The 22,749-nt window shown below is 36.7% G+C and overlaps 1 protein-coding gene across 4 annotated transcripts in view; it reads right to left on the bottom strand.

The window, feature by feature from the left end:
• The window catches only part of LOC122832108 (cytoplasmic dynein 2 heavy chain 1), a 101,008-nt gene that overhangs the window by 40,000 nt on the left and 38,259 nt on the right, over positions 1–22,749 (bottom strand). For all 4 annotated transcript variants that reach the window (XM_044118527.1, XM_044118529.1, XM_044118528.1 and 1 more), the window contains exons 61-79: positions 21,493–21,606; positions 21,222–21,382; positions 21,017–21,140; positions 20,739–20,860; positions 20,480–20,566; positions 19,377–19,503; positions 18,547–18,688; positions 17,042–17,151; positions 15,722–15,820; positions 15,179–15,302; positions 11,652–11,815; positions 11,261–11,380; positions 9,955–10,089; positions 8,148–8,291; positions 4,666–4,755; positions 935–1,000; positions 770–820; positions 642–695; positions 273–404 (exon numbers count right to left, since the gene is read on the bottom strand). In XM_044118527.1, coding sequence (XP_043974462.1) covers positions 273–404; positions 642–695; positions 770–820; positions 935–1,000; positions 4,666–4,755; positions 8,148–8,291; positions 9,955–10,089; positions 11,261–11,380; positions 11,652–11,815; positions 15,179–15,302; positions 15,722–15,820; positions 17,042–17,151; positions 18,547–18,688; positions 19,377–19,503; positions 20,480–20,566; positions 20,739–20,860; positions 21,017–21,140; positions 21,222–21,382; positions 21,493–21,606 — 2,166 coding nt within the window. The remainder of the gene's footprint in view (positions 1–272; positions 405–641; positions 696–769; positions 821–934; positions 1,001–4,665; positions 4,756–8,147; positions 8,292–9,954; positions 10,090–11,260; positions 11,381–11,651; positions 11,816–15,178; positions 15,303–15,721; positions 15,821–17,041; positions 17,152–18,546; positions 18,689–19,376; positions 19,504–20,479; positions 20,567–20,738; positions 20,861–21,016; positions 21,141–21,221; positions 21,383–21,492; positions 21,607–22,749) is intronic.

Genomic DNA, 22,749 nt, shown 5'->3' with positions numbered 1-22,749 from the left:
ATTTCCACATGTTAGGTTAATATAACTCAGAGCAAATAAAACCTCAAAACTTGCATCTCAAAACCTTTAAGTGATCAGTAGCATAACATATTGTTGAAAAAAGGGTTAAAATTATTAGTTTATCAGAAATAAAAAGAGATTGACAGCTTGCTGTCGTGACAGAAATAAGAAAGATTTCGCTGGCCAAAACAGAAAGCCAGCGTTAATCAGACAGCTGGGAAAATCTGATTTAGTTTCATTACTTCACAGCTAAAAGCTGAATGGAAACCCACCTGCTGGAAGAGACTAATCTTTCTGGAGATGGAAGATGGGATTTCCTGTTCACACTGTGAGCTTTGCAAGAAGGACACCCAAAGGTCTGAGTCACTTAAACACAGAGTCTGGTACAGAGCTGGGAAAGTAGTCTGCAAAGCAAGAGGTGGTTAAAAATGACAAGGATGAAAGTTATTACATTAGAGAAGCATATCTAATCTTCAGATGGGCAAGGATTTGTTTACTGACAAACCAGCCATCAAATGTTAATTGACCCCATATTATACTACCGATGTCTCGAGTTGAATTAAATATCTAGTGTTCTGTTTTAATGCTTGACAACCTTTTTAAATAAAGTAACTTGTTAAATAATATTTTAGTGCACACACCTTCAAAATGGCCACTGCTCCATGTCTCTCCTGATCAATCCAAGAAGGGAATTCCTGATGAAAAAAGAAAAATGTTAGAGAAAGAAATATTTGTTTTATGGTGCAAATGAACAAATAAGCATTCTTACCTCCTTTTTAAACATTTCTCCAACAATGGATCCAATTAAAACTTCCCATTCCTGCAAAAAAAAAAAAAACAGCTCCATCAAAAGTTGCATCTGGGCAAACTAGAATTTATAAAATCAAACTGTCACTGACTTCAGATACCCTAAAAAAAGCTAAAATTTACTCACATTCTCCTGGAAGAGTTCAGAGTACATCCCTTTCACAAAATGCATTGCAAACATCAGTTGGTCAGCCTGCAACAACAATAGGGAGATGAGACTGAGTCATAAAGTCAATTATATACATTCAGTGTAACCGTCTTCAGTATATCAAAAATAATGGATAGGTAATAACGGATAGAAAACTGACCAAATAGTATGTTGACTGAAAAAGAGGATATTGTTATTGCAGAGCACAGCCTGGCGAATTTGTAAAAGCTCATAAGAGATAGAAAAATGCTCTCCAAAGACTGAAAGTACTGCATGGGCTGCTGAATCATCCTTAAATACTAACAGTCCTCTGGTGTACATACCCTACTGTCTTTCACATCTGCTAGTGAATTAGAATAAAGATAACAGATACAGCCATTAATCTAGATGCTTATCCTGCTCCCACACAGAGAGAAACAGAAAGACAGTTGCCAAGAGATTTTAACTGTTAACACAAACCCTGTTAATCCAGTATGTGTTTTCCTAAATATCTGAGAATTCTATTCTGAGTTCATGTTATAAAGAGAGTGAAGATAGGACTTTATAAATGAACGCTGGTCACTGGAGTGACAGTATCAATTTTCTTTCCTGTGTAACAACACAGCAAAACATGGAAATTGTGCCCCTATTTACACCCACAATGAAATGCAGGCATACTGCCTCACTGGTTGACATGCAAATTTATGTAAATCTAATTTTTATGCACTTAACAACTAGCTCGCAAGGACAGCTGAATTAGAATTACAATACAAGAGTAATATATGTCGACGCTGTGCTTTGTAAAGTGGCAGAGTTAAGAGACCTTGTTGATCTAATCACTTAGCTTCAGTCAGATTTTCCTTATGTGTAAACCAAATACATATAGGAGCTTAATATCTATTTGCATACATAAATGCTGCCATTTAAGAGTTCGATAATGGTTAGTATAAACTTAGTAAATCTGAGATTAAAAAAATAACCTTTGGAGACAAATTGGGAAACTTTTGATTTAAATGTTTGAGTGCTAACTCTACATATGAATTCTACTTCTGCAATTCCGGTCTGTGTAACTTTGATTCCAGTCTGTACATTTAAACAAATACAGAATGAAGCAGCAGATCCCCACACAATAAGTAGTTAAACGGGTGCAGATGTAGCTTTCTAATATCAACAGTTACAGCTCTACACTTAGCTGCGAAATAACCTATAGACTTAGGCTTTTCCTATATCGCAAGAACTTTGTTGCATGTTATGATTCACAAATTCAGCTGATTTGGCAAGCTGCAGAAATCAGAGATTTCTTGGTAATCTTTGGACAAATAATAAATATACCTTTTTTGAAATTAATAGGTCTGCATTCACACTGCAACCTCAAGTGACCCAATTTTATTTAATTTTATTTTTTGACGTAATGCGACCTGCATCTGATCTTTTCATAACACTCTGAACAACAGAGATTCTTTTCGAATGCGACCTATATCCGATACATATCTGATTCAAATGCGGCTTATGTCCAGGTCGCTTCCATCTGACCTGAATGTCACTGATACTCAACAAATTTCACTATATCCTGATATGCGCAAGCGGGAAGAATAACAACCATGACGGACTATAATGAGGATTAAGTTGTTAATATGCTGGCTCTGGTTGGACAACAACTTCAAATATGTAAGCTAAGCTCCACCGTTAGCCTCCATGTTTACTTCCGCAAACACTGTGGACCACTTCTTTTTATGGCAGTTGGTAGAACACCAAGAACACGGACATTATTGCGCCCTCTACTGCGCATGTGGGACACTTTCAGGTCGTTTGCCCGTTCACACTGCAGAACACAAGAAGGTCGCATTTATTTGAAAATGTGAACGACCACGGCCAAACAAAAAATCCAATTTGACAAAAACATCAGAATTGGGTCACTTTACGCTGCAGTGTGAACAGCCTAAATATTTCTCCATTTAGTCCTTTATTTCAAGCATTTGGGACACACATCAGTTTCTCCTACGTTTCATGATTTACTGAGCAGAGATGTGGAAACTGTTTAGAGCATTTCTAGGTAACGTTTTTATTAGATTGGCATTTTTCTTAAACATTTTGGTGAGCCTGGAAATCACTCTGTCAACACATTAAGTATAATCACCTACTTGGCTTGAAAGTATTACATTTTATTTGTGGTATAAAGGTAAAGTTTTTTCTTTTTTTTTTTTTTTTTAAAAAGGATTAAACAGATTTATTGTTTTTTTTTTTTTTTTTTTGGGGGGCAGCGGGGATTAATCAGTTCCTGCTGCACTACATGCAATCAGGTAATGTTCTCTTCAGTGAGAGGTGTCCCATCAACAATAATCAACAATAGGCATGACTAAGTGTGAGATTGTGATGTTTTACCAGAGTAAACATACAACAGTATCATGGTTTTAAAACAAAATTTTCAAAATATTTTATGAAAAAGATATAGCATAAAAGATTTTATTCAAAAGAAAACAGCAAAAATCATTCCTACTACAGGTAAATATGTTGACCATTGTGTTTGTAAAAAATGTTACCTTTATTTGTAGATATTTTGATTTTTATAAATAGAATATACTGCCTTCTAATTTAATAGTTTTTAGAAAGTTATTGTGTACAACATAAATAGAACTTTAGTTTTAAAACAGGTGTATCTTAATAAGAATAATGGGTGGTACAAAGTATTTCAGCACCAGAAATATTTCCAAACTGCCCTGTTAAAATTAGTAATTTAATTGAATAAATATTTTTTATTTATTTTTTTTTTTTTTACACAAAATTTTTTTATTCAACACTACGGAGTAATAATCTCTAGTCTATTGATCATATAGAAGCTTCACATGGATGTTTGGTTTAGTTTTTCAAGCTTTATCATGAGTTTCCCACAGTGCAAGCTATTCACCCTACCTATATCTATTAATTTGAACTTGCTATATCGCTTGTCCGCACTTCATCATGTGAGCTGCACACATGCTGATCCTGAGTGAAGAGGAGAAGATTCAGTTGTTTTCTCTCAGGTAGCAGCTGAGCTGCTGCTGATCATAGATGTGTGTTGTTAACTAAATATACATATATTATCCTCCACCTGCAGAGCTTGAAAATCCCACAATCCCACAGGTGATATATCAACATAGCAGCACTCACAGAGCACAAACATTAGAATTAACATCCACTGCCTAATCAATAACCCTGTTGTTACCCTTGTGACACATTGTTAGTGTGTTGGGTTCAAAGGTTACACTGCAGAAGGGAGCTAATATCTAAGGTTATGTCACTGCGTCTTTGACCTACAAGATTCGTAAGAACACTGATAGAGATTAATGTGCATCTGATTAAACTGCTAAAAAAATCAGAGTGTTTGTCAAGGTAAAAGTAAGATGTCATTTTTCTAATCAAAGCACTTTATATCAGTCCACATTTCTCTTTAGAATATAAAACGGTGCATAAATCTAGTCTCAAGAAGAAAAGATAGCTCTGTAGCTAATAGAGACAAAGGGAGAAGATTTTGTGAACATATGAAAATATTATTTGTGGACTGTTTTTATATTTTGGATCAACTGCTTATCCTTAATTGAAATAAATTTGCCAAAGAACACAATGTTCACAAATTGCAACCAGTAGGAAGCATTACTTTGTCACTACCATTCATCACCTGAACAAATAAAACTGATTAGAAATATTTTGATAGATCCTCATAAAGTCCATTTGCTCACATGAATGTATTTTACCTTGAAAAGTGACCGGCAGACATATTCATACACCATAATCTTCAAGTTGTTCTCCAGGGCAGAAATCCTGTCTTCGGTATTTAGGTCCTCCTAAAATGTACAGAGAAATATTTCATGGTTAAGTTTGATGGGCATTGATAATTTTTATTATCAGAATGAATTTAAAAAAAGAGACAGATATGTTTGTTTCAGTTCTTTTTAATTCAGTGCTTTACACTGAATTTGAGCAGCAGCCTAAGGAAAGTTTTCATGATAATATTGCTTTTTAAATGTGTATTTTCCCAAAGCCTGTCTTGCCTTCCTCTACTTCCAGATTGTTTCATTATGTATTCCTCTAATGGTCAAACAGACAAAACAAGATCTGTCTAAATAAACATAAAATAACATATTTCACATATATAGACATTTTGACTTCAAATTAGGACTTCATAGAAAGAGCATAAAGATATACCGACAGGAAAGGAGCTTCCGTGTATGTGTGTTTGTTTATGTGTTGTGACTTTAGTATTTAAATCCCTCAAATAGTTTCACATTTTGTCACATTAGATGTCGACAGATCAAAAAGTCCATCTCTGTGATGTAAAAAGAAACTAATTAAGCATTTGAATTTTAATTTTTAATTTCTGTAACATTCTTTCAAAAGTGGCTTTCTCAACTCAACTCTTCCATAAAGACCAGTCATAGAATGTAAGAGTTGGATATCCTATCAACAAAGCTGTGAATCTCTGCAGCTCCTCCGGAGTTACCATTGGGCTCTTTGCTGCTTCTCTTATGTATGCAGGAATAATGTCATGTGGAGATCCAGTAGCAATGGTCTTCTTGTCTGTCAGTTTTAGTAACTATTCTTGTTTTTATAAGATGCAGCTGTAGATCATGGATTGATCTGAGCTTTGTTAAAAGCTTAAGTTTACAGTAAGTTTACTGTAAATGTAAACTTACAGTACTTTAACCTCCTTCACTACTTTCTCCCAAGGAATACATTTTATCCCTTGGTCTCTATTATGAAGATTATTCACTAATAAACCTCTAATGCCTTCACAAATCAGCCACATTCATAATTTAATGAATGATTTGTAAGAGTAAAGTTTATTACTCACTCATTAGGTGACGTCTGAAGGTAACTGCTTTCAGAAATGAGGGGATTACATTTAGGGGTTAGGAGGCAAAATGCAAGAATTTTTTTTTGTTTTTTTTGTAAAACATAAAATCCATGTGGCCTTTCTTTCCTCACTGCTACATCCTATTTTGCAAAGCAGGATGGGTTGTTTGCATATACAAACAACAGCGTGTTAAATCAGCCATTACAAGGTAAAGTCCTCTTCCAGATCTCAGGAACCACATGCAGCACTTGGCAAATTAAAAATGCTCACTCACTACACCAAACAAGTGAACAACACAAAGTGAATTAGACTCTGTAAATCAGTGCACCTATTATGATCACAATTCTTGACAGTGTCCACAGGACTTCCTGTACACGCACACACGCACACCCACGCCCACACACACACAACAGCTTCTGCCATCAGGTGATACTCTTGGATGACAGCGCTGGCTCTGACAACCCACACAGGATGTCAGAAATTAGTGCTCTCTATCTCACAACTCTTTGTATACCTGCATGTGTGTGGGTGTGAGCTCTCATTATCGCAGTGTTTTAAGCTCAGTTCGAAAACAGCAGTGTGACAGTCTGTGTTGCTCTCTGGCTGACCTTAGTTTTAGCCTCACCTCTAGATTTTTTGTGACGTCTCCTATTCATTCAATTATTTTCACTCTTTGCTCAGGTTTTATTTTACAGTTGTACTTTATGGAAACTCTATGGTAAATATTCTTTGCTGTTAAGCCATGTAAGCATCAAAGTTTAGCCTAACTTAAAAGCTTCAGGCCACATAAAAATACTTGTTCTGCAGCATTTTAACTCAAGGACAGCTGCATGTTCATGAAATAAAGTTATGACAGATAAAGAATACAACATCAGCCTCAAGGGTGTCTGCTTTTTTGCAAAGTAAAAAAAAGAATCCTTGGAAGACAGCAGCAATAGTTCATCACTTCCTTTAAAATAAAAGTAATCTATGACCTTCTGCCAGCCAAAAGTACACAGATTTTCAAAGCAACAGTTTGACATTGGATGAAAGGTATTGAGAAATAAAGTATGAGAGGGTTGGAGAGGTGCTGATGGACTACGTATTGTGTCTGAACTGTTGCCAGGCAACTAGTAAGGGCTTCTACAAGACATAACATGTTAATCAGGGAGCTGCAGTGTTTTTTGCTACCACTTGACTAAGAGAAGCCAGCCACTTCTTCTGCTGTTGGGTGTTTCTTCTAAGCTCCCCTAACACTCTGAAAAACAAGCTTAGCATAACTTAATTTTCAAAAATGTCATACTATCCCACAAAGTTGGACCAACTTTGTTTTAATCACACAAATAATGAAGCCACCTTCAACTGAAAAAAAAACAAACATATTTAACCACCTAAATTAAATTTACCTGGTTCCTCAATGAAGAAAGTCTGGTGTTAGTAGAGTTGATTGAACACAGCATCATCCATCTTGTTGTCAGATATATTAACCCAGCAGAAGAATAGTTTGCACTTTTGTCACATTTTGGAAAAGATGGATTACGAACAAAGATGCCCGTATTGATTGGACAGAGATTACAATCAGACAATTTTCCGCAATTGGCTCCACATATTTTTCTCCTTTTCATAGATTTTAGTCTATAAAGACATTGAACATTCACTGGGTTTCTAAAATTCTGACAAAAGTTAATAACCAGCGCTCTGTTGCATATGATTCCTTTTCTTTCCTTGAATTCTAAACTAACGTGAAAGAACGCACAGGAATTCATTTTTTGCCTTTTAGGTGTTAAGTTTTCTCAACAGTAATGCAAATAAAGCTGAAATATTTCTTATCGGCAAAAAATACCACAATCTACAAATCTGGATTATTTTCTTTCTCCATTGACAATTTCACTGTCCTCCCTTCCCGGCTGGTCAAGGGCCTTGATGTCATCCTTAAGAGAAACCTACCTTTCACAGCTCCTATATATAACATCAAACGATCTGCATACTTCCTTGACTACCTAAAGAGTCTTGAAAGGCGATTCTAAATTAAATGTGTTATTACTGTATTATTGTTGTTCTTACAAAAAAGAGCAGTCAGACATAAAGAACAACTGGAGATTGGTATCAGTTCATCTCCAATTAGAGCTAATTCCATAACTAAGGAAAACAAATGAGGTTTCTCTACAACAGCTTTAGTTCTTAACATGATGTAATCCAGGTTTGGCTGTATCAACACATCAATGAGTCTTTGTGTTTCTGAACAGAAATAAGAACTTGCTTTAATCGGGTTCATTTTGACTGTTATAATTTTTCAAGTTTTATATTATGTAGTATTTCAATATGCAGTAAAGAATTTAAGAGGGTGCTGATATAGATAAACATGGGACAAGTATCAAAGCAGTACAAATGTTATCCTTTTACCTTCTTGGCCTGGAGAGCCCTTTGGAAGAGGCGCAAAAAGGAAGCAAGACTGAAGCAGTACATGTTGTTGATCTTTGACAGGTCTGTGATAACAAAATACATCTTGCTGGCACTCTCTGCAAAGGGCAGGTAGGCATCTCTCTCCTAGAGAAAGAAAAAACATGTCAAAAAAGACAGGAGAAAAGATGAAACCAAGAAACAGTAAAAGAAAAAAAAATACAGATTGTAACGACTTACGTAAAACACAACACATTGCTGATGGACAAGAGAACTGATATGTAGATGATAAGCAGAAAGCCAGAAGAGATTTTTATTTTCTTTTTATAAAAAAAAAAGGATGGGAGGAAAGGGAGGGAAGCTTGAGGTGTGATGGGATATGGAATGTGAGAAAAAACAGGACATGCATAAAAGAAAATGAGAGGAGAGAATTATGCATCAACAAAAACAACTGAGAGAAAAGACAGAACATCAGTTCTGGTGTAACACTGCTCCCTAAAGGATTATCTGGTAATACACCTTCAGCACATATGCTTCCAAACCTGTATTTCCTTGGTCAGCAGTCCTGCATGTCCTGTAGTTATTTAGCTGTAAGCTACACATTATTTTCAGTCTAAATATCCCTTTTAATACATTTTTCCAAAGTTTGAATGAAGATCTGTTCCAGAAAAAAAATTAACTTAGGTCCATAAATTTAAATGAAACATGTTATGCTTCCATTTAAACAAGTTAGGATAGGTCAATGGGCTATCTGGTAAACATGTTCTTTACACTTATTGCACACAATCCTTCTAACATACTAAGATTTAACTCACTCCATTCAGCCTATTTTGAGCTCAGAATGAGCTGTAATAGGGCTTCAACAGATGTGCAATTGTATAGTCATACATTTTTGATCAGAGAAGCAAAAGGAGTGGAACCTTCTCCACAACCATCAAGAATGAAGCAATTTCTGAACACAAGTCGTCAACAAAACACTTGTCTTGTCCAGCAGTTACAGTACAATGCAAGTGCAGTAAAACCAGCTGACCAAATGTGCTTATCTTCTAATAATGGAGAGGGCACAGCTCCACTGGGGTTTCTAGCTGAGGTTAAAGGTGCATTCACTTTTCAATATGGATTCCATTTATTCTTTTATACATATATATATATATATATATATATATATATATATATATATATATATATATATATATATATATATATATATATATATATATTTAGGAAAACTGTATTCCAGTGCCCTTCTTGCTCAACCATGGATATGCTTGTCTTGCTTAGGGAAACTCATTGAAAGTTAATGATCGTACTGTGAACAAAGTTGCTTTAATACTGCTGGTAAGAAATGTCTGGCCACTAAAGTTTGGGTCATTTACTCACTAACCTGCATGCAATGTGTATGTGTCATTCATGGCTCACTAATGTCAATTTGATAGCATAACTTATTTTATCACACTGTGATAAAGAGTTGCAGTATGCCGACAACATGCTAGCTAATGTTAAAACAGCAAGATAAATGTGGGTAACCATGGTAACCAGTCTGGGTAAAGGCCTACTCTTTGTGCAGAGAACTTGTGCATGCATCTGCAGTGTTTACAAACAAATAATACCACTTATTTTAAGAGAATTTCAAACTCTTATAATAAGTGTTCACTGGTGGGGGGACGAACTTTGGCTGCAAAGTTCCTGTTAAGATAAAAAGACAGTGCATATGTGTGTGTTTATAAAAAAGCAGTTAAAAACAAGTATCAGCATGTAAAGGAGTAGGAGTTTTTTCTGGTGATTTTAGAACACAAGTGACTTACAGTACCTGGTCCAAAGACACCTGCAGCCTGTGTGATTCCACCAATGACTCCTGGATGAGGGCACTGCTTGCCTTGGTTTGGTTTAAGCTGTCAATCAGCTCCCTGTTCTCAAGAATATTACCTTGAGCCGTAGCCAAAGTCTGATGCAAAGAAAAACAGACAGATGGACAGGTTGTAAGTGGGAGAGACGGGAAAAAGAGAGGGATGGGAGAGGGAATGAGTGTGTTGTTAGGTTTCTGTGATTTTATCTCACGTCTGTAATCTGATAAAAGTTGCAAGAAGGAGTGATGCTAGGGCTTCAACGGGCGTGTGTAAGGAATTTCAAACTCTTAAAATAAGTGTTCACTGAGTTCTAAAACCCTCCCACTCAGCTCTGAGGAACCAACTCTCTGAAACGAAGTGATAAAATGTATTCAAATAAATTCAAGTAAAATAGATGAGAAACCAGCAGAGCATGGAAATGTCAAGTCGAATATGCTCCTACGATTCAAGAATAATTACATGTCTAATACCACTGAAGCACCGACATCTGGCTATTGGCATTAATTCTCTCTGTGTATGAGCGTTTCCAAATGTCCTTCTGACCACACAAAAAGGGATTTTTATGCTGTATTTCTATGCCTGAATATCCATCAGAATGGTGTGCAACTTCAAATGTGAAAGTACTTCGGCATTAATCTGTTGTGGTTACAGGAAGACAATATTATGGTATTAGACTGCGAATGATAACTTTCTGATTATGTGCTGAGGTAGAAACATCAAGATAGAATCTACATGGCACGTAATGCTTGAATGCTTCCACCTTCTATATTGTTGTGAAATTATTACGCAGTGTTTAATCTGTACATTTCCAAATGACACAGAGAAGTAAAATGAACAAAAGGAAAAGCACAGCCATTAAAGCCCCCCCTGAGGCACCCACTGATTAAGGAGGATGTGTGGTGCAGTAGAAAAAGCCCTCTGCCTGCAACACAGAAACATAGGATCAATAATGAGGACTGGTTGTTTCCACCTTTCATCTGATACATTGGACAGGTATAGTGATTGCAGCAGTACTCACTGCTCCTGATTCACCTATACACAAAGCCTTTCAAAGTCTAGTTCACTTTCATCACACTAGCAGTGGAACTTAGCAACGTCAACATCTGCAGTGCAGTGGACAGTAATTATTCCAGAAACAAAAGAATACAACCTGTCCATCTGTCTGCATATATTTCTTTTTGGTACACAGGTTACTAATTACATATGCATAAAAACAAAGATTTTAAATTGCGAAACATATATGGCTTGTTAATGTTGTGTAATATCTACCTCTAGCAAAGATTCTTCCAGTTGTGCCAGCTGTATCTTCTTGTCCTCTTCTTGTTGCAGCAGTCGTGTTTTCTCAGTCTCCAGTTCTGGCTTCTCATGCTGGATGGTCAAGGCTAGCAGCTAAAACATTCACACAAACACACAAGGCAAGATGAGATACTAAGCAATTACTACTCAGATAAAGCTATTCCAATATTCTTAAAAGTTCTATATTTATTTATTTATTTAGTTCGATATTAAACTCATAAAGTCAAAGTGCATCTTGGAGAAAAAAAAAAAAAAAAATCATACACAGGCAGCACATTCAGTACCTCGGCTTTATTTCCCAACGGGGTTGTTACAATATGTAGCTGATGAGCTTTTGCTTGAGTGTTTGTGTCAGCTCGGATACCTGTCCTCGCAGACCTGCCCTGGTCGTGGTGAAGTTGACCTCGGTGACCACTGAAGCGGCATCGGGGGGGATGACGGGACTGGAATTCCGAGTTGCCAGGAAGAGACGGAAGTCCTCGTTGTAATCAATAACTTTGTCCCCAATCTGAACCACATACCTGGGACCTGCAGGTGTGAATGTGTGTGCGTGAATGTCAACATTAAGGTGAGAGTCACTTCCTAACATACTGTTGTACTCAGATGTGCAAGTGTGCCTATAATGGCCATTTAAAAACCTGTCTATTCTCATATTTTGTCCTCTGCTTTTTGTCTTCTGGTTTCTGCAGTGCAGCATTTCCAGGCCTATGTCCTCACTCTTTTTTTCACCTTGTTAAGAATCAAATCTGAGTGGATAACTTGCCCTTTCACATAGTTCTTCTGTCTCCACTCGTTCTAATTTAGCTTCAAATTGACAACCTCCTTTCTCTGGATGATTCAGAGCCTTATGAGTCATGCTCATTTTCACAGGTAAGGCTTCCAGTCGGAGTTATATTTATGTGATTGGTATGCATTTACCTACAAGTAAACCAAGAACTAATAAATATCATTGGTTACATCACAGCATCCAAAACAATCAAATAGAAAACAAGATATTTATATATACTTATGGGAGGTGCTGCCCTTATTCTTATATATATATATATATATATATATATATATATATATATATATATATATATATATATATATATATATATATGGCTACAACAGATCCCAGGAACAACATCAGACATCTCAGTCCAGAAATGTGCAGTCCTAGGCACAGCCAAGATACTGCGCAGAACCCTCAAGCTCCCAGGCCTCTGGTAGAGGACCCGAGCTAAGAGGAAGAAGAATCACCACCCGCGGTGGGTGAGAAGGGAATTTTTATATTTTTTGTTTTTTTTGTTTTTTTTGTCATATTAGCTTCTAGACTGTTTTGATAAATTAAATAGATCAAATAATACAATCAATCTATTTCATGAATACATACAAAGACATACATACATATACCTTTTTCCACTATATGTATATTCAGAGGTCTCTTTTATTAAAATCTCTAGACCATAAAGACATTTTTTCAGGAGCTAAGAAAACCAGCCACTTATGGGAGGTGCTGCCCTTATTCTTGGATGGTGCAAATAATGGAAAATTGACAGGCAAAGAGCAAGGTTTCATAATAAACCGAAGTAATTACTTTAAGAGATAGCAGCATCAATGTGACACACTTCATTTCTTCTTTAATATGTGCTATTTATTCACACTCTATGATGGCATTCACCTATTGAATTCTGTGAGAGGCTACTTCCACACACTGTTTTTAATTCCTTCCAAATCCCCCTCCTTTGATAAATTTGGCACTGGGAATTTCACATTTTGATAGTCAAAAATGTGTGTATTCACTTTAAGTCATGTGCTGGCTTCTAGTTTAAAGGTTTACCAAGGTTTGCATTTGAATATTTTTCCATTAACAAATTAACACTAACAATAAAAACCTGTATTTCAATTATCTCAGCAAGATTTTCCAAAACACAAAGTTTTTATAAAAAAAATAAAAATCCTGGAAAATGTGCTTTGTGTTAATCTGAGAATAGAGCCAAGCACGGGACTATCTTTTAAAATTGCCCTTCTGCTGAATTTCTGACCATTACTGACCTCCTTGCCTGTCTATTTCAGACACTCCTGCCTTCTCCAACAATATTTATATACAGCACCACCTGCACTCACTGACATATTAGTTGATAGGCTGTATATTTAAATAAATGTATATTCACTGAAAGTTTTATTTCAGGTGAACATGAGCACAATAATCAAAATCTAATCGTCAACAAAAATCTCAACATTAAACCATAAATTCTCATTTAAACTGAGGGTTTTGTTTCTGTTGCCACAAACAACTAAACATCTGCTCCTTTTCTCCCAACATGCCTTCATACAGCCATCGGATGAGGCAGAATGTCCTTCAGATTTCACTGGCCGTGTTTAGCAGCAGTGTTGACGACGTGCTGAAGCATGTCAGCAAAGCAATCCAGAGCAACCGAATCATAAGGACAAACATCTTGTCAGCACAGTTCTAAGCATTTCTCTGTGGTCCGATGCTTGAGGTGTGTGTTGAGAACTGCATTTTTATCTCTGAAAAACAGCTTCCTCTGACTGGGGAGCAAGGAGGAGGTGTGTCATCTCACATCCGAAGTGCCGGATTTGTGCCTGTTATATAAAAGCTCTTTGCCCCACTCGTCAAAACACACAAGTCCGGCTCTTTAGTTTGTTTGGTTGGAACTAATTTTAAAATCTTGAATATTGACTTCAGAACTAGAGCAAATCTGTTTATATTCCAGCTCAATTTTTCCTAACTGACTGGTTTCCATGGATATTTGCCTCCTGGAAAATTAGTAAAATACCACATTCTGCTTGGATTGCTTTAATTAGTTACGTAAATAAACTCATACTACTTTAGCTTGCCAGAATGCCAGGTGATGTTTTTTTGTTGGTTTTTTTTCGATCCTTCTACTGTAAAGCAGCTGCATGAGGAAGTACGGGAGGGAGTTAAACTGGTGGGATTAAATTAATAAATCTGTCAAACTGGGGATAATTTTTTTGTGGATGACGCCAGTGATGCAGCCGTTCCGCAGGAAATTTCATTGAGTCTTAAACGATTTTAGCTATGATACTGACTCTGCAGCAGTCTGTTTCTTTTTTTTTCACAAACCACCTGGAGGCGTTTTATAGTTGGCAAACTAAATTCCATCCAGTGCATGTCCAGAGAGACTTCTGGACAGGTAGAGGTTTATTCTTGGGAGGTTAGATTTTACTACACATATTACAAATAGCTGTTTGGAAAAATCAATGAGTGGACACTTAAGGGGCAGAGCCCATCACTTTCATACAGTGAATTTTATATTTGACCCAAAATTGTTAACCAATCTGTCTCTATAAATTAAATAAATAAAAATCAATTGTTGAAAATGATCCTCATTATTTGTTACACAGGTGCATCTGTGTAACAACATCTGAATAAACAATACATGTTTTAGATACTATTATTAAAATAAATACTACTACGTTTTATCAGTAGAAAGGAAAATACAGATTTTCAATTGTATGCCTGATGTCTCCCTTCATAAGAATTGTTAAGCAACTTTTCTTATCAATCAGGACTAAAATCCAACCTGTTTAAGTTGCTTTTGACCATAATAAATGGAACACTGACCAACATATATGATGTGTATTGATGATTTTGATGATGGCACTCGACAAAATGTAATATGTGTCACTGATTTTTCAATTGGTGACTGTTATGATTTTTTTTTTTGTTTTCATGATGTGAAACACTTCAAACTGCCTTGTTGCTGAAATTTGCTATACAAATAAACTTGATTGATTTATTTATTGATTGATTTAAGCTACAAGTAACTGACACTTTTAACCTGCATACGCAGCATTTACTGACTTACAGGAAGACTGTGAAGCAGACATCATAGAAACGTATCAGTTTGGGGATGTGAATACCTTGAGCTATGAGGTCTTTCCTCAAGAGCGGATAGAGCACAGGTTCAACACCATCCATCTCCTGGATGATAAGTGTTTTACCAAATCTTACTGCTAGCTCCACTGATGTCATGAAGTTGTTGTCCTGGAAAACCAGACACATAAACATTAAAACCTATATTAAGAGTTACCAGACAGGAAATGGGCAGAGAGAAGGGGAGAAGACATGCAGCAAAGGCATCAAGATCAGGAATCCAGGACGGCTGCGTCAAGAACTAAACCTGCTGTAAATGAGGGGCACACGCTCTACTACTCAAAAATCTGAATAAAACACTAATTGTTTTTATTCTCAATTAGTCAAAGAAATAAAGTTCAAAATTCTTTCGTTATTCTTTTGTTGTCGTTGCGCAACAAAAGTGTTCGATATCCCAAGTTACATAAATTATAGCAACTTATATCCTAAATATTGCCTTAGTGGAGTAGATTAACTTGGAAAGATGAAATGAAGGGGAAAAGAAAAAAAAAAAAAAAGAGGATTAACTGAAGCACTTGGTGAATTTTTACCTGCTGGTTAATAACCTCAAGCCTCTGTTCTTTAAGATGTGTGCGTAACCACTCTGTGGCTCTGGACGATGGGTCAATCAGGAAAGGACAAGCAACACTCTGACAAGAGAAACACATAAAACACCACATTTTAAGATAAGACAAACTTATTTGGAAAAGAGTTATGCAATTGTGAATTCATAAATATTGTTACAGTGCCGCCATCCTATTTGAATGACATCACAATCATCGAGTCAAAGAAGGTTAATGTTCTCATGTTGTCAGTTCTGCAGTTTTATGCCTCTTGAGGGATTCTGTAAACTATTACAAGCATCTGTCCTGGACACTAGCTGTCTCTTTTATTTTTTCTGAAATAACCAAGTAAAAAGATGAGAAAAATGAAAAACTGCAATTTCACACAACAAAAGATTTTTTAAGTCTCATAAACTGAAGGCAAATGAAATATAGCTACACTTTAATTACCTTCATATGCATAAAATTTTTTGACAAAACAGTGCTGCTAACACGGATTTGACAGCAGATGATAATACTCAAAAGAAAACTTTGATCAAACTGAAAATATAACTGTAGTGCGTTCAGCTCTGTGTCAAAACAGGCTCAATGAAGAAAACCATTAAGTGTCCCCAAAAACGTCAATAAATATCAACATTAAATGGAGAAATTTACATCAGTTGAGATTTATGTTGAATGAAACTAAAATTTCCTCCCTTTCTTACATTTCTAATTATATTTCACCACATAAAGAGCAAAAAAGACCTGTTTCTAATGGTGGCAAAAACATGAGAGATAAAAGAAAAAGTAGATGCGGACAATGGGGGCTAAAGAGGGGACAACTTCTTACCTGTAACTTGAGAGTATTAATCTGAAGGCAGCAATGGTAGAAACAACACACAAAATAAATACATGCAAATGGAGGACAGGTGAAAGGCAATGATGAAAGCATTCATTTTGCAATGAATACAAACACTGTTAAGTTCTCCAGTTTCTGTTTTAATGTGTGTATAGATAAATATAAATCTGTCACAACACTAAAATCACATGTCCATTATCGGTTCCCTATTTGATTTAGGGAACAAATCGAACTTCTCATGACCATAATTATAGTTCTAGTTTATCTGTGCAATAGAAGGCTGGCTGTGACACAACTTTACATTTTCATTTATGCTTAATTCTTAGGTTTACTTATTTTCCAATGACAGCCTTGGAGAAAACAAATAAACATTCAGAGACAACCTAGTTTATAACTCTTGTTGAATAAAAATTCACATATTATTTTATCAAACCAAAAGCCTGTAGAACATGGTGGGGCATTTGTCTTACCTGTAGAATAACCAGTGCATTCTCCATGGAGAGGTCATCTGATGGCAGTCCTTGACTTTTCCATATCAACTGTTCACTCTCTGAGCACAGGAACGATCGCAAGTCAAACTCTGATAAACAAACAGATACAAATAGAGATGGTTAGCTACAGTTTGTGTATTTTGGTTCTGTTTAAAGCTTCATGCTGTTGTTGTTATAAAAGGGCATTGTTAAGTATTTTTCAGGCACACAGTGCCATTTTATAGCACATACCAGTAGCCATATTACCTTTAGTTGTTATAAAAATGCTATATTTATCAAGTATATCTTGAAAAGAAATTTACTAGCCTTACCACAATAGCCTTACCAAATGCCTTAAAATTGGCCCCTGACTCTTTAAGAACCTCCTACCCTTCCCAACACTCCCCCTTCAGCAGGTCATCACAACAATGCTCCTCTGATTCTGTTTACAATCATTCTTAGGGCTGATGTAGTTTGCATGAGAAGCGCAGCAGATCTGCAGTTCCACCAGGTGTTTGCTAAGTGTTAGCCTGGTGGCGCTGAGTGAGGGAGGCTCAGGGGAGTTATGCTCTGTGAGGTGGAGTCTCAGCTGGGGACTGCAGCTCCAATGCAGAGGTTTAGGGTAAATAGGTTTTGCATTGCATGAGCACACATTCAGGCACCCAGTGGAGATTCAAGGATTTCTCAAACATGCAAGAACAAAATCAACATCAAAGTAGCATCCCATGTGTGTTTTTGATGAGGTAGTAACATTATGAAATGATATTAGGCTCACTAATGTCAATTTTGCTTAATACACACTGTTTAGTATTATTTCTTAGATTACTTTAGTTTGTTTTTCATTCAGAAAGCAAAGGAAGAAGGATTACTTCATAAATGAACATATCAATAAACATTTTTTTAGCGATGTGTGTTAAACTCAATTATTCTCTCCTCATTCTCTTCATTCATTCTTTCAAAAGTTTTAATCTTTTTTTCAATCCCACAAGGCTGAAAGAAACATTCTGTTCTTTTTTTTTTTTTCTTTTTTTTTTTTTTTACACAAAACAGAATGATCATTAATCAATTCAAACTAGTAAGACACTCTACTGTAATTGTCAATGTTCATTTACTGTCACTGTGGTCCTGATATTTTAGAGAAGTGCTTGAGCTATGAGCATAATTAGTTTTGGGCACTAACTAGCAATTAATTATATTTAAAAAATGGATGTGAGAACGCTTGAATGAGTGCCTCGTGTAAGTAGAGCAGTCAGCAGTTATAAAACAGAATAAGATGGCAACTTTAAATAAATAACACCAAATCATTCAAATTTGACAAATTAAACAGGTTATTTTTACCTAAATTATTGCTAAGCAAGTGAAGGCATAGTAAGTACTTTCACAATATGTATCAACACAGGGCATTGGGCCATGTGTGGGTGGAGGAGCGTTTGTGCGAATTGTAAGCACACGACTCATACATATGGTGGTCACAGCGTGCTAAAGGCACAACTTCTGTATTTTACTCTGTAATCCAGATTGAGCCATCCACGTATCCAGGCAGTGTCTCCTTCGATCTTCAGAAGCAGCAGACAGGTAGGTGATGAAGGCTGCAGCAAGCAGAGCCCTGAGAGGAAGTGTGTCCAACTCATTCTGTATCTCAGACATCTGAAACAAAAACGAACAAGACAGAGAAGATTGCTGAGCAGACGGAGGAGCAGGTTAATAAAGTATGAAACACAGGCACAATTGGGATTTGAGAGAAATAAGAGGAAAGATTGTAACGAAAGGTGAGAATGAAAGAAGAGAATGAGCAAAGCAGGACAGTTAAATGACAGCAACACACTTCTGTTTTGATCAGGATTCCTTTAAAGTACTTTGGTGGTATGCCAAATGATAACGGAGGATAAAATTAGCCTAATTGAGTACGGGTCTCCTTTCTTTGGAAAAAAGTTAAATAGCTTAAACAAATTAACATATAGCTAGTGATGAGTGTGCAAAAAAAGTGCCGATGTGCATATGTTTAAGCGAGACTGTATAGAAATACGTGCTCAGAAAGTTAAGTTGCTGCCTTGAAAAAGGCCATGAGAGTATGGGAGTGTGTGCGTGAGTGAGTGAGTGTGTCAGCCTGAGATTGAGTGTTTTAATTAAGGCGCAGACAGATGCTGTGGAGAGGAGTAAAAACAGCCAGAGGGGACCCAAGGCAGCGGGATCCATTCCTCTATGTCTCTCTCTCACGCTCACTCACACTGACGGCTCCTGTTGCTTCTTACATTGTAAACGAGCCCCTTTTGGAGTACATTTGTAAACCTCCCCACAGCAGTGCGCATGTCAGCACACCCATGCATCAAGCTACCTGTGCATTCCAACGTGTGTGTTCTCCGTCCAGCTGTGATATGAGCTGCTGGGCTGCAGTGATCGTGTCCTGAGCTTTAGTCACCTCAGCCTCCAGCTTTGCAGCCTCGGCAGTGTGACGCTGAAACCTGAAGAGTGGAGATTGTGTGGAGTTAGATGATGCGTGGAAGGATTTTTGTGGCTAAAACAATAAGTTTAGAGTTGAATCATCTTAGTAGTTTTATACATTATTTACTTACTATTTAATTTGCTTGAACCCTTGTGAAAAGCAAAGTTATTTTGAGTTTCTATACTGACCATCTCTTTTTATTTAGAAAACAGACATGGAGATAGACAGAGAAATTGAGACTCATTCATATTAAGTAACAATATTCGGGAGGATTATCTGGTGTTATTAATTAGCAAAGGCTGAGAGTGTTAAAATATCCAGTGGCTTGCACTGGAACGTTTAGACATTTTGTATTTTACTGATTAGACGACTAAACAGTAGATAATTATGAAACACAAGAAAATAAGAACAGAAAATAGGTCTAAGAAAAGAGGGTTAATATGGACAAATCTCAGAAACATGACAGAGAAAAATGCTTTTCCATCCTGATCCATAACTAACACTTTTGATGAACCTGGAAAGAATATCTATTATGTAAACTGAAACTATGTGACATGAGGGTAAAGGAGGACAGATTAATTCCAACAGATAAGCAGAGGACGTGTTCTGGGACTAGATGTGTTTATGTGCAAGACTGCTTTTGGGAAAAATAGAAATTGATAAAAGACAGTCTGCTATAACAACGCTTTTTTCAACAAAATGCAATATCTGTGGTACTAACAGTGACAGGTGTATGCAAGAAAAGAGCATCGATAGAGAGACTTCTATCTGAATTTCAAACAAACATTGTCTTTTCCAAGGAGGGGCTGATGTAATTTCACCAGCTTAACTCGTTTTGTAAAACTCAAAGCAACATAGATTCAAAGAGACGTAGGATGTGTACTATCTGCATTTCAAGATCGTTTTTCACAAAGTTATTGATATCAGTAATTCACTGCCCACAGTGGCTTTTTGTTAGGGTTGTGGCACAAGCACTCAAAAAAATAAAATCATACTTCTCTTTCAATTTGTTGACTTTAGCTCCGACATTGTTGAGCTGGTCCTCTAGGTTATTCTTCCTACTTTCTGTTTTTTTAAGGTTTCTGTGCAGATAGACAAACACACACAAACACACATAAAATTGCTTCTCATACATTTGTTTTTCTTAGGATTGATGCAGGCTATGCATTCTGTATGTGTATAATATAATATTTTCAAGCAGGTGCTTGATTAAAATTATATCAGGTGTTTCTATGAGGTGTGTTTGTCTCCTACTCCAGAAGACCAGCTTGTTCTCTTTCCAATGGCTCGATTCTCTCCAGTACAAAGGAGTACTGGACGTTTGCTTTGACCCAGGCAGCCAGAGGAGCAGCTGCTGCACTCGCACGCTTTGCATTCTGAGAGCAAAAACAGTACCTACTGTCAGAAACAACTCAGACACAGCAGTCACAGTGTCACCTCCAAGCCCCAGAAACAGAACAGCATCAAGAGAATACTAACATCTACCAAAAACACATTTATGTCTCATTCGGCTGCAACTACGGCTGTCTGACCTTAGGGTCGAAAGAAGCCTTGTTCCTGTTGAGGAGCTCTTCCACACTCTGGCGGATCTCTGCGGTGATGTTACGAGCATCAAACGTAGCAATATCCTCCCTCACACCACGCTTAGCCAGAAAGCTGCAGAAAACAACAGAGTTAAAGGGAAGCAAGAGAGAGCCCTCTGGTATCAGAGAAGTCAGTAAGGAGTTGAAAAGTTACCTTTTCATGCTGACCCAGGTGGTATCAAAGACGCCCATAAGTCTCAGTACTCCCTCAAGGATGTCTCTGATGACATCAGGGGGCATGCGGAGAGAGCGGATCTCAGACAGAGCTTCAGGCTTGATGTTTCCAACTGCACGCTTGGCTTCATCTACCAAAGGCTGCAGGGCAGCATGGTTAAGTGAGCGATAATGCAGATGAGATTGCTAGCATTGAAAATGTAAGGCATGCTTTTCTAGTAATGGGCAAGGCAGTCCAGCCAAGAACTTACTTGAACTTCCTTCAACTCATCATCTATTTTGGCTTTTCTCTCTTCAATCTTGGACATTTCCTGAGCCATTTTCTCTTTGATTTTTTCCATTTCTGTCTTCTGGTCACTGGCATTCTGGATTGTTAAAAAAAATAACTTGCTCTAAATTAAAATGATACACTTTGGTGCTTCACAAAAAAGGGGATATTTAATATTTTGAAATTCAACTTATTACTGATGCAGTTCTTGTGAAGGTTTGCAGTCATTCAGCAAAGACTTATTATTCTACATTTTTTATTTGAATTACAAAAGCAAAAATTGAGTGCTCAAGTTTGAATTTATTCAAACTCAGATTAGTTAATATCAGATTAAGTAATCTGATATTAGTTAATCTAATTGAATATTAGATTAACTAATGTCAGATTAACAGTCCTTTGAGATGCACCTCAAATTCACAATCTGAAGCAAAAAAGTTTCTCTGATAATCCTAGCTTAATAAACACTCTTCTTGGCAAACTTGCTAGAATTAAAATTAAAATAGTTGGTCATCTGAAAATGCCCAGAATTTAGATGCCATGCTGAGTATTGAGTGAATGGAAAATTTTTATTTTTAATTCATACAAGCCTTTCTCATGGATCCAGTTTTAGGATTACCACGACAGAAATTGCAATTCAGGATGAAAAGGGAAATGAAATTTTTTGAGATCTATTAATAATGACATATACCTTTTTACTAGGACTGAACAAGAAATAGCCACTCAACCTCTTACGGCCAGCTAAGCATGGCAACTGGCATCAACTAATTCACTCACTCTTTGGTTACCCAGCAGCAACAACTTGTTGTGTAACATGCGCAACAACAGTTTAAAGTTTTGCCACTGTTCCTCGTAGCTGCTTAAAATAAACAACGACGTGGAGTAAAAACTGTAGATAAAACAGAAAAGGATGTTTGGCAGCATTTCAGATATTTACAACAAAAACATTAATCAATAATTATCGATATCGACTGATATGAAATGCTTATATCATGATACACTTTTCAGCCATATCGCCCAGCCACACTTAATTAATCTAATTTATTGAACTCTTCCAAAGTCAAAAGGTGACTAACATACTACTTTTACGTCCTTTACTGCACGCTGGATTGAATGTTCCCATTATGATTAAGCCTCAATAGATGTGTGTTTCCAGCTTTCCTCTTGTTGTCTCAGCTCATTTTTTTTTTCTCCTGCTGTCTTGCTCTCCACAGGCAGCCTCCCTGCTACAGTCCAAGGGGAC

Source organism: Gambusia affinis, linkage group LG06 (assembly GCF_019740435.1).
Source record: "Gambusia affinis linkage group LG06, SWU_Gaff_1.0, whole genome shotgun sequence".
Classification (NCBI taxonomy): domain Eukaryota; kingdom Metazoa; phylum Chordata; class Actinopteri; order Cyprinodontiformes; family Poeciliidae; genus Gambusia; species Gambusia affinis.
The sequence above is the reverse complement of the archived record's forward strand: the minus strand, read 5'-3'. Positions and strand labels throughout refer to the sequence as shown.